At 38.3% G+C, this 13,248-nt stretch overlaps 1 protein-coding gene across 1 annotated transcript in view; it reads left to right on the top strand.

Moving 5' to 3' along the window:
• LOC145983066 (GTPase-activating Rap/Ran-GAP domain-like protein 3) overlaps positions 1–11,506 on the top strand; it is a gene marked incomplete at both ends in the record, with an annotated part of 150,979 nt that extends 139,473 nt beyond the window's left edge. Inside the window, 3 exons of the mRNA XM_083116341.1 lie at positions 3,958–4,137; positions 7,489–7,603; positions 11,379–11,506. Of these exons, the coding sequence (XP_082972467.1) occupies positions 3,958–4,137; positions 7,489–7,603; positions 11,379–11,506 (423 nt within the window). The remainder of the gene's footprint in view (positions 1–3,957; positions 4,138–7,488; positions 7,604–11,378) is intronic.
• Between the last annotated feature and the right edge of the window lie 1,742 nt (positions 11,507–13,248).

Genomic DNA, 13,248 nt, shown 5'->3' with positions numbered 1-13,248 from the left:
GTTTAACTTTCTTTTCCATAAAGCAATTTCAGTTTGTGTTCCATTTCTGTTGCGCAAATTATGATCAAATATTTTTGTGCAGATAAGAGAAAATACACTGAGAAGATTACATTAGTTGCACAGTACATATCTATGCTTAGTTTATGTATAATTATTACAAGGAAATAATGTGTAAAACCATGGGCGTATTTAAGGGGGATTCAACGGGTCCAACCCCCCTCTTTTTTGGTGTTCACTAAAATTACCAATTTCCTTGTTCTATCCGCTTGTTCATAAAAAATTCCTTCGGACTTATTTCATTCTCTTAAATTAGAGACGTATAGGACGGGATACGGATGGGAAGGAAATTTCGTAATTCCACACACCAGATGGGACTGCAGACCAATATCTGCAATTTCCTCATAGTTTCGGAATTTCTGCGATAAGAAACTGCATTGAGACTATCAAATCAGTTATTTTTTCCCCCTCGAATCATATTAAAGTAATTTGGTTCTTAAAAACGTAGTGACACAAGATGAACAGAAAAGTATCAATACTTCGTGACTACAAACACACAACTTTGTCGGGTCCAACATCCCCTCCCCCCATGCTCCCCAACAAGCTTCCGGCCAGCAGTGTCCTGGATTTTCACTTACGAAATAAAGCAACTCTAATCATACCAAAAGTTGATCCATCCCTCCCCCCGCGTGAATTATATATACACGCCCATGTGTATAACAATATCCCATACTGAAATGGTACGATATAATTATTTTGAATTTTGTACTGCGAAAAAAGCCGCCTCATCTCGTTACCCTGAACGCATTAATTGCTTGGTTCACAACTTCACCACTAAGGATCCTATCGAGATGAGACATGTCAGCCTTGGTCTCGTTCTCGTTGAGAGTTGTAAATGTCTGTCTCGTGTTTATTTGTAAATGTCTCATTGACAGTCTCGTCTCAATTTATAAACATCCGTCTCGGTTAGGGAGGGCAATTCTCGTTCTCGTCTCAAGTCTAGAAAAATATAGAATTAACAACGTATGCAGAGTCTTATCATTATAAATACAAATAAAACCTTTCTTAATATTTTTTTTATTATATTTTTTTTTTTACTCCTCGTTTCGACGGTACGAGCCCTCGAAAACTAAATATTATCCTGCTTATATATGCAAACCAAACTGCAGATTGAGAATTACCAGGAATGAACTGGCGTTGTAATTACTATACACAAAATTCATGATTTATCTGAGGAAGTCGCATGTTCCAGGTTTGACTCTCGACCTGGGTATGACTGTTTCTTTGTGAGTGACATTTCATTGAACTGGAAATTGTTACATGGGAGGATGTTTGCTCGAGACTTTGGGGACAGCTAGGGGGATGCTTCTATTGTTAATGTTAGTGTTGCTCACGAGACGAGGAATGTTCCGTCTCGTCTCATAAAAGGAGATGGGACAAGTGAATGTTTTCGAAATGAGATGGGACAGAAGAAAAAGTTCGTCTCTTATCATGGCAGGTTGGGTGATACTTAGATTGTGCAATTGGTGGTAGTGTGTGTGGGGGGGGGGTGTACTCCTGCACCCCGACTTCGAATACAGCTTGTAGTTATTCATCTTCATTGTAGCGATTAGCCAAGAGTGGGAAGAAATGTGATGTTAGAGATGATACATAATAAATTAACCATGCGTTCTCATCGTTGCGGTTAAACAAAGTGAACGGAAAACCGACGTAAAAGTAGGCTAAATACAAAAATTTGCAATATATGTATTAAATGAAGAAAACTGTCATTTACTGAAGGAAATTTAAAAACTCACCGTACTTTTTTATACCGTATCACCTCTTATATTGCAGAAATTGGCGTGTAAACCAGTGTGTTCAAAAAGTATTATCTTAAAATTTGTGAAGAAAATATTATGTCGAAAATAACTTTAATTCCAGAAAAGGCATTCCTATAACATTAAGTTCTTGCCAGTCAGAACTAACCTATGTATTCGCAATGAATAAGGCTGTTCACGTGTTCAGCCATTGACTGTTACAAGGTTTGCTTTGTCACCCTAATGGGAAAACTCTCTACCGAGTGGCTGAATTATGGTAAATACTACTATATTGCTAGGGCATAATTCATCTCCAAGAAATGGAGCACAGATTTTTGCACTGGAAGTTGTAAGATACTTGTTTTACACAGTAACAAGTGAATTTTCTGTCGCTTCCGCGGCTCATGCTAAGTTGACGGGACGAGCAGAAGCCCCGCCTGCACGCATTTCTAAGTGATGACGTCAGAGGACCTCCTGTGTGTGGAGAGGACGTTTTCAAATCCGTCACGTAGTAGGTGAATTTCAGCGGTGTTTGAAGGCATGTTTCTCGAGAACCGAAACAAATATCGCCGAGATATTTTGCACATCTCATGTTTGTGTCATTATCTGTAAAATGAATGGATTTAAAACGTTTTTCATGTCAAAGTGGAAATGTCCATTATTCAGATACTAATGAAATAAATTACGCGAATACCTATAATGCACGATATTAAGATATTTACGTATAATTTAGATCATCTGTATTTCCATGTAATAGACTTTGTCTTTATGAACTTCCAGCAAAAGTAAGCGTTATTGTCGATTTTTCTTTACGCTGTTGCCACATTCAAAATTTACTTCAAAATTCTGAGAAGAAATGTAGCTGTAGCGAAATTTTCGCTACAACTACAGGAATTTTGTAGCTTCGCTACAGCTACAGCTACAATTTTCAAATGTAGCGCCGCTACAGCTACAAATTTTGTAGCTAGCTACAGTAGTGCCGCTACAAGTACCACGCTACTTCCGACCACTGTTTTTCCCCTACATGGTGAAACAAACACTTGACACTGAATAAAGGCGACAACAATGTGTTGAAGAATGCTGGACATTTTGACAACGTTGGGGCAGGATTTCATGGTAAACAGCTGATTGTATTACCCACGCTCTATCCGCTCGTTTACGGTTGAAAATTTCGATTTCACCACCACAGTAGTTTTCTTGAACAGTGATTTATCTACACACCTCCAAAAACCCTCTTAATTATTCTCGTAGGGGCCCAATTTTTGGTAATTTTGTCTGTAAATTTACCCTTGCGCCTCCTAACTACAAATCTACACTCCACCTCGATGGAAAATTCTCGATAAACCTTTGTTCTTGAATAAGCTATCAAGATACACATTACATGTCGGGGGCCGCCAGGTAAGACGACTCGTGAAGATTTCTTTGCAGCCTATCTAGGTGTCTTAGGCTCTCTCTGAAAGGTCGAAAATGCAGGTTTGAAGTACGGTCTTATGCGCATGGAAGTGACGTCACCTAGAATGCGCGTCAAATCTCTTGCATATGGTGATAGCCAATAGCAGCACACTGCAGCGGTGCCGTGTCGAAATCTCACACGGAAAAGAGAGTAGCGAGGTGAAACAGGTTCTGAACTAGGCAACGCCGCACATCTGTGATTCGCTGGTGCTGTTCAGCCGTTGAAGGCCATATGCAGGAGATTTGACTAGCACTCTGGTGCAGTTCGAAAGCGCCAATTAAACGAACATTCGAGTTCGCAGCACGTAGGACTCGGCAATGTAGTCTTCGTTACTAGACTTCTGCACACGTTGTTCCCTTCTTTGAAATCGCGGAAGTCTAAAGTCAGCCAGACGTTGGTTGTAGTTTTTCTAATGTGTTGAAATCTAAGTATAAGAACTTTTTTAAAGTGCTATGTGGTTTCTATGGTGAAAAACACGTGTTTAAAACGCGGGCAAAACCTATGTTCTTAGATTTATCTACTGATCGTATTTGGCGCTGCAGTCGAAGTGCAATTCGAAAGATTTCCGTTTCCAGTCCAAGACTTTGCGAGACCATTCTTGAAGGTGTTTGCTTAAGTACGGTCTTGCACTTATCGGACACGGCCTAAGCCCTTTTTCACTAATCTTAAGTTGTAACGCTGCTGATGATTTTGTACCTTTTCCTGTTGCAGACGATGCTGAACCGCCGTGCGTTCAGCGACGTCCTTCCAGACCCCCCACGGGGCTCCCGCCGGAAAGAAGAGGCGAGGCAGGTGGAGTTTGTGAGGATCGGCCAGGCGTTGAAGCTGGACACCATCGTGAAGGGAGACGCACCGACGAGCCTCGCCACCACGGGACTCTTCAAAAGAGCTGTAAGTGTGTGATAATAGCTAGGACGCATTTAAAGGGGGTACGGGACACCCTCCCGAAATTCACAGGTGGCAAAACAAATTCATCTTCACTTTCACCGTTCCGATTCTGAATTATGTTCACTTTCAATTACATTGTCACTATCTGATCCTACATCACTTCTTAAAGGGTCCTCAAACCATTTTAAAATACATATGTGATCAGAAGTATCCGGACACCCACCTGAAAATAAAGTACAAGTTTGGGCAACCCTCCATCGGGAACACTGGCAGTCAATACAGTGTTGGCTCACCCTTAGCCTTGATGACAGCGTTCACTCTCACAGGCATACTTTCAATCAGGTGCCGGAAGGTTTCCTGAGGAATGGCAGCCCATTCCTCGCAGAGCGCCACAATGATAAGAGGTATTGATGTGGATCGGTGTGGTCTAGCACGAAGTCGGCATTCCAAAACCTCCCAGAGGTGTTCTATGGGTTTCAAATCAGGACTCTGCGCAGGCCAGTCCATAAGTGGGACGTTGTTGTCGTCAAACCACTCCCCCACAAGCCCTGCAGTATGGACGGCTGCTCGGTCATGTTGAAAGACACAATGGTCATCCCCGAACTGGTCTTCGACGGTAGGCAGCATGAAAGCTGTTAAAATGTCAACGTGAGCTTGTGCCCTGACATTGCCATGTAAAGCAACAAGGGGCCAAGCTCCCTCCAGGAGAAACATGACCACACTGTAACCCCGCCACCTCCGAATATCACTGTCGGCACTACACAGGCTGGTAGATGTCGTTCACCAGGCATTCGCCACACCCACACCCTACCATCGTATCGCCACATTGTGTACTGTGATTCATCACTCCTCAAAACGATTTTCCACTGTTCTATGGTCCAGTTTCGACGTTCCTTGCATTACACGAGGCGGCGTTTGGCATTTGTCTGTGTGATGTTTGACTTATAGGCAGCTGCTCAGCCATGGAAACCAAGTTGCCGCACCTTGCGCCGAACAGTAATGGTGCTTGGAGTAGATCTTGATGCAGTTCGGAATTCCTGTGTGATGGTGGCGATGGATGATTGACGATGATGCTGTACGACCCTCTTCAACACTCGATGGTCTCTGGAGGTCAACAGGGGAGGTTGGCCTGCACGCTTTTGGGTTGTACACATCCCTTCACTATAACATTGGAAACAGTGGACAGAGGGATGTTTAGGAGGGTGGAAATCTCACACACAGACTTCCTACACAAGTAGTACCCAACCAACTGACCACGTTGAAAGTCTGTGAGTTCCTCAGACCATCCCATACTGCTGTCTCACACTGTCTGCAGACTACTGAGTTCGCTGACTATGTGTTCCACGCAGTAGATGGCAGTACTGTGTCGCCCTCTATGATAAACACACGTTGCGCGGTGTGTCCGGATACTTTTGATCACATAGAGTACTATCCTCAAAATCAGGGTCTGTAAAACACACAGTAGAGGAAGGGCCGGGTAATGAATCCATGACGCCCAGGTCAGGTCTCTGAGACCGCTAAGCACGAAAAAAGCTATAAATATCGCTCAAGGTCACGTTCAAGTGGCTACTGACGACGTAAACCAATGCAGGGTTCGGGAAGGAACAACTAGACAGCGCTGCAATCTCCTACCCCACCCCTACGCATAAACAACAGAATAACAATAAACGCTAGCGGTCTGTGAGACCGCACGTGGGAAGTTGAGGGTTAAAATGTAGACTGAAAATGTAAAAGATTATTTAATTATTATTTAGTGAAATAAGAGCATATGAAGTACAACATGTGTTTTTAAATTCTTGCAGCTTATATAATATAAAAAATCCAGCTCGCGTATTGATATTGATATTGATTTTAAAATTTGGGTGCGTCAGCGCTAAGGCTATTTTGCACCCGTCACACTATATGGGGTCCAGCCCCTTACCGTTTCACATAACAACTCTAACGTTGCTTAATTAAAATCATAAAATATTAAAACGTTCTGACTTTCGTTAAAAGCCGAGGCTGCAAAGAACACTCAGCACAAATAAGGACAAAACACAGGACAACACAAACAAAATTATACTGGCCATGGGGCCAGTCGCCAGAGCCTCGTTAGTCTTCAGTCCAGGGTGCACTAACGTGGAAGTGAGGTTGACATTTGGGTGTACTACGTGGAAGGTCACCCCTTACACCCCAGCTCGCGTATTATGTGAAATTTATAGGTGTAATATACAGTTGCAATACATCATTTTTCTCTATATATTTATAAAGTTATTCTATATGGTTTAAATACTTGTAAATTGCCCAGAAATTTTCAATTGTATAATTACAATACCAGAAGTAAAAATTATTTAAACCATCTACCCAACAATATCAAAACACTCACCCCCTCAAAAAAGACAACAAATATTAGCAATAAAAAAGTAAAAAAGTAAAAAAAAAAAGTAAAGTGCTCCCCTGTGCATAGCACCACGCCATGAAGGCGTATAGGGGGTGTCGGGGTAACGCCCCACACTTTCTTGATCCGGTCGCAATAAAAGAATATTTATTAAATAAAGCTTTGTATAGTCTTACGGAATTTATGGAAAATTGAATTATGGATGTCTAATAACTCCTATTCTCTTTTAATGTTTTTTGTAATAATATTGAATGTCATACTGTTAGTATAGTTTTGTTGTTTTTATATTTATATAACTTGAATGTTTCAATCTTTTCATGTGATATAATTCACAGTGTGCATATTCATGTTTTATCTGGTGTATCAAGTGTGATTGAACGTTATATTTTATTAGTAACCTAATTCACAACTATTTTATGTATAGGTGTATAACTACTGATGTTCTCCATGCCTATGTACGTACTTGGTATTATGGAAATAAACCATTATATAGTCATCGATTTCCCGATTAGTATTATTTGGAAATTTTCAATGTTCAAAATACAACATGCAAATGAAAATTAGCACGTATCAAATTCACTTAATGATGTCAGCCTGAGGGAACTTAAAGCTTCAGTGATTGAGAACTAATTTGAACCTAATTTTATGTTTGTCAATAAGCCTGTCAGATGTAATGTAATTGTCATTCTGATTTTACCATTATTTATTAATAGTTACTTCCAAAGGTACATAATAATTAATGTGTAAGGTTTAAGAATATGAGAAAGGCAGTTACAAGTCCAATTATTGGGATCGACTTTAAATAAATAAAATACCGCTCTGGAGTCTCAGATCTGACAACCACTGTTATGGCAACCCTTTACCTGTTCTGAATATCCAGATTGTATGGAGTACGAGCATTGAAAGCCACCAAACTGCTTGTGAACACATGATTTTTTCTTCTGCACTTGCAGTACATGTTCCTATTTGTCTTTCAGCCTTGGGAACCTCATTGTTTCTATCCAGACTTCAGCCAGGAGGTGATATGTGGTGATTCCTGGGGAGAAAATCGCATAATTGTTGCCACTGATGGGGGACTGTACCTTGTGGAAGGTGAGTGCACTCCAAACATCACACCTTTTTTCATATTAAAATGTTTGCACCTTTCTGAGATCTTTATTTTTGTGAACAAATAGAGTAAAAATGATTTCGTTGGTAACATTTCCGAATGTTTAATGATTTTTTGCAAGCTTTATACGACCATTACAAATTGCTTTAGAATATTGGAAATGGTTTTGGAAGTAAGTTCGAAGCTTATAGAAACTAATTATTACAGTTGAAGCTTCCCTAAGTATTGTTTACTGAAGAAATTATGATTTGAAATGTAGCTTATGTGAGCAGACATTCTTGGTTTTCACAAAGAAAGCATTTAGCGTAGAAATACCTCTTCACACCCCACGCGTGTGAAGTAGAATGCAGTAAACAAATGGCTGCTCGCAAACAAAGAATATTTTAGGAGTATATGAAAGGGAAAAATTGTTCTCCAGAAAACTCACAGTAAGTGATCACAAAGACACTGAAGTATGTGTTAATAGACATAATTAGAAATTGAACTGTGTAAAAAATGCCTGCACACCCTGATAAATTCACAATTAAACAATTTGAAATTGGACTATTTCTTAAGCCAAAATTGCTTAGAACACTGATTCTAGAGGCGACAAAATTAGAAACGCACTTGTCTGGATAGTAGATTCTATTTCCTCTTATTCCATTGCAGTGGCGTATTCTTACCACCGGTAATCGAACTTTTCTCATATATATATATTTTTTTTTACAATTAGTTTTTATATATGGGAAATTATATTATATATAATATTATTATATATTATACAAACCATTACAACAAGCTTTTATACCTGAATTTAAGTAACTTATTTATAGAACTTGGAGACTAGTTTGTGTGCAAAATTGAATGTTCTCTATCGCACCCTTCTGACGACCAAGTTTCTTCCCCGGTTGTAGCTGGGAAAGCAAGAGAGCTGAAGTAAACGTGGCCAGGTGGCTATTTGTGAACACGTGGCCACCTTGTTCAGTTCCACTGCAGGAAACAACATTGGCGGGAGAAAACTGCTTGTTACTTTGTTTCTGTGCCATGCTTAGCAGAGACAGTGTTGCTACAAGAAGGGAAATAGATCCAATTTTCGATAATGACACGTTCTTTTATTCAAGAACATTATTTAAATGAAACACCCATTCACTTGATTCCTCAGGGTATGGGTAATATATGTTTGTTCATTGTTCAAATAAAGTCAAAGTCAAGTTTTCACTAAGAACAAGAAGTATATTTTACTTCTTAGCAAATTAAATAATTATGTGCATGAATCCATTGTAGTCAAAGAAGTACAGGCCATTCGGTTTAGCTTGAGCTCTGGCCTTCAGCTGCGCAGAAGCCCGCCATCAGTGCAACGATGCGAGAGTTCCACTGAGATCAGAGTTGCTAACCGCATTAACAATTACCTATATCCATAATCTGACTTCAAGGGGTGTTCGGTACTTACTGGTGTCTGCATTCAGTTTTTGTTTTGTAAAGCGACAGTTTGAGAAGGTGATAGTTCAAGGAAAAGAATGAAAGAGGATTCTTTGTGTCGGTGAAACCCACATTTATTAAGCCCCCTCGGCAAAAGAGGCATCCTCCCTCTCCCTCTCCACCCTTTCCTCTCCAGGGGGGAGGGGGCTGATCGTGTTACCACAAGTAAGGTGATTGTTGACCTGTGTTGCTTAGGGCATTTTAATTCAACGGAAGCTGAGATGAAAACTGGAAAGAATATTGGAGAAAGCAAAGTGATTCAGTCAGAGTAGAGAAATTATCGCAACGTGCATAAGTTATGAAGGAAGGAGCTGACAGTGGTCTTGCGTTGAATGTTAAACAAGTTGCAAAGGCATGTTTTCGTGGCTACTGGTGTAACAGTAAGTACTTTGAAACGCATCTTAAAAGAAAATGATCACAACACGGTAACTGGGAGGGAATTAGTATAAACCATGCAGTAGAAAGAACGTGATGTGGATCAATTTGACAAGTGTGTTATTCGTAGAACAATTGACGAATTTGACGATCATGAAGGACAGTGCCCTACTTAAGATTCATATTTTTTTTTTAATGAGATGACAGCATAGCATATAACCTTGGCCAGTTTCATGTCTAGTGGAATTGTAACTTGCGCAAATTACAACACTGCTCATATGAGTCACGTGACGTCTTCTGTAGACGACAAATATTTCCCGCTTTGCGCTGTAACAGCTTCACCACTCTTTTTCACACCAACCAAATACTCCAGACAAAACAGTCATAATTCCCATGGAAACAGGTCTTGCAAGATATGTACATACAGGTCAGTCACTATCCTGTGACATTATCGGTGATAGGTCCAAATATTGAATAAACACAGAAATCAAGTAAAAGAGATTAAATAAAATAACAATAAATATTTGTACAACGAGAAAGGTAATTAACAAGAATAAATATTAGTCCATGAGGAGAGGTCGTGTCAGTAAAAAGGGAAATTTTGTGAAAAAAAATTGAAATTGCGGGAAAATATGAAGTTGTCAGACTCCTTTTTTTGTTTTAGTTGCATGCATTGCGTTTATGTTTTTATTTCTATTGTATCTAATTCATGCATAAATATATGCAATAAGTAAAAATTGTTGTGGCAAGCCAGGCCAAATATTCAGGATATGCCACTGTTCCATTTTCTTGACCTGTGCAAAGTTTTCAGGTACCTAAGGTGGTTAGGCAAGTGGCAATGATAAGATTGACAAGATGGAAAATACTGTGATTTAAGTATTTGTCGACTGAATACAACAGACTACTACAAGAAACCAAACTTGTTCAATCTCTTCTCTTCCCTATAATTGATTATTCGCTTTAATCACGAACAAGCCATATGCCTGCTGTGAATCCAGAATACCTGTATTCGCTTCATTTTTTATATAAAATATTCTGAACATTTGATGCCGTTTTATGCGAAGGTAGAGTAGCTGAAACTAAGTGATACATGGATTTACCAAAACCTTGTCCTACTGTACAAAGCCCTAGAAATAAAAGATCCAAAATACCTCTTCAGGCAGTTTGAACATCTTTCAGACTTTCACTGCCGCCACACCAGATCACGTGAAAAATCTCTTGTTATCCATTCCTATCCACAGATCTAACTTCTACGCCAATTCTTTTACCGTTACTTCTGCAGGACAATGGAAAAGACTGACCCAACATCCAAGCCTCTTCCACAATTGTAATATTCTAAAGAGAATTAAAATCACACATGTTAAATATTTTGGACCTAGAATGAATTCTCAGAAAACAATGCATAATACTTTTAGCTAACAAAATATGCTTTCTCTATAGGTATTTGTGTGTGTGTGTGTTTATGTTCATATAGAATCTGTATTGCATTTATTTTTAATTTTACTCTTCAGATATCTTTTTCATTGTGTTAGTAAAAAATAATTTACTGTTATTAATGGTTAATCCACTTTTTGATTCCTCGTATGCAAACTGTATTACTTTCATTTTTTTTTTACTTTTATTACTTATTTTTCTTTTGTCACTTTATTTTTCAGTTATATTTCTTAAATGAATACAATTAATTGTAAAGAGAAACAATTGACCACTATAATTAATGGTTAAGTGGAAGAGAAGGCATGTAAACAAAGTCGTAAAATAAATAAATAAATAAATAACATTTCAACCAAATTGACAAGGGTTGCATTTAATTAAACATAGAGCTGTAATTTCTGCTTAGAAGGGAGGGAACACTCATATTCATCCCTGTCTACTTTAAATGAATTAAAGTCTCCTTTATTCACATAGGTTTCAATTTTTCTTCCATAGATGGCCTATCTCACAGACTGCTGTTTGACAAGACAGTTGCTGTGAAACAAGTGAATGTTGTGGAAGCACATGGAATTCTTCTCTTCAGAGCAGATAAAGGTAAGAAAGCTTTATATTTGTTTTTCAGTGTAATTTAATTTTTTTTTACAAAAATATGTGTAGTATTGTAGTAATAAATTAGAATTTCATATTTGAAAACCCTGTAAATATAAGGTGTTGTGAATTGTGGTAAACCAGGGTGGACTTTTTTTAATTAAAAATTATTTTGTGATTTTTTTTCAATACAAGGTTATGCAAATTTAATTTTAAAAATTGAGAACCATGTATCTATCCAAGGTCCATAGACCACTAGTTTCCCCCACTCTTGAAGGTCTGATCATAAGAGGCCTTTTTCCAGACCCCATATTCACAACCCCGGCAGGGTTTCTGTGACATCATCAGGATGAAACTTCTCAGTGACAACTTACACAGAATACGTGAATGTAATGGTGCATAGAGAAAAATTATAAGTAAGCTAAAACACAAATTTACCCACGGTTACTGCTGGATAGAGTTCGAAAAGAAGCAGCTCTGCTTCATGGTATTTATCCTTTTAATTTTTGGATCCTGAGGTTGAAATATCGAAATTGAGAAATAGCCTTTTGCTTGACAAAACACTAAGTACTTTCTGTTGTTTTCTGTTTACGATTTTTTTTGTTTTCTAATAAGAAGACTTATCAAGATTTGTTCTTGGGGTGACACACACACTTACTCAGAAAAAAATTTTCTAGCACATCTTGCCTTCACTTAGGATGGCCAAAAAATATCCGTGTTCCAGAAAATTTAAAATTTCAATTCGGGAATTTTACTATCTGGATTTCGGAGGTGGAGGTTTATAAAAATATTCCATTTTTCAGGTAGAATTTACTAACAAACCTCTCAATGTGCTGTATCTTAAGTTTCGTCTTCCACATTTCACGATCATATACTGCGTAATAAAAAAAATCCAGATTTGGCCATCCCTACTTCACATATCTTGCAAGAATGCTGTTATCAACACTGACCTCCTCATGTGTAACTGGAATTATCAATGTAGGAATGACTCCTTTCTTCAGACTCTTCTTTGGTGCAATTCCTACTAATTCGGATTTCAAATCACATTCGTAACATTCTGGTAAAAAAAAAATAGCAACCTGAAATTTGTATTTTCAATAGCATTTGCTTTTTTGGAATTCGTCGGATGGAAATGTATAGTAAGAAATATCAGATTTTTTTTGTTTTCTTGAGATATTCATGAGCTTGCAGCACAGTGAGACAGTATTTATTATCACTGAGGCACTATAATTTGATTATTTGTCTTGTAGTCTACGGTTGTTACAAGCATAAAAACACATGTGCTCTCCTGAAACGTCACAACAATAGACTGTTTTTATGCTTGTAACAACCATAGACTACAAGAGATATAATTCTACAATGCAAGCAATGCGTACATACAACAAAAATCACTATAATATAAATCGCATAAAAAAAACTGGAAATACACGAATACAAGAGGGTCATTCCACGTGAAATCACCCAGAGCAGGTTGTTTCATAGTCATGGATTTGCTTCAATTGTTTTCTTGCTGATAGATACTTGGACCATAGTGACAAATGTGTAATATTAGACTTGTCCAACAAATGTGTCGAAAGTTATAACTTTTTTGAAAACTCGAATATTTTCAGAAATTGGGTGGATGAACGAACGCACAATGTGACACAAAACATGACATATCTCGGAAACTATGTGGAGTATTGAGATAATTTAGGTATTGTTGGAGAGAAGATGGACAGCCCTAATAGAAGACTCTCACCTACTCAGAAAGTAGAAAAATCTTTAAATAAAGTAATTT

The sequence above is a fragment of the Lepisma saccharinum genome, unplaced genomic scaffold, assembly GCF_977018435.1.
Source record: "Lepisma saccharinum unplaced genomic scaffold, izLepSacc3.1 HAP1_SCAFFOLD_609, whole genome shotgun sequence".
Lineage (NCBI taxonomy): Eukaryota > Metazoa > Arthropoda > Insecta > Zygentoma > Lepismatidae > Lepisma > Lepisma saccharinum.
Note: the sequence above shows the minus strand (reverse complement) of the source record. Positions and strands in the feature narration are given on the sequence as shown.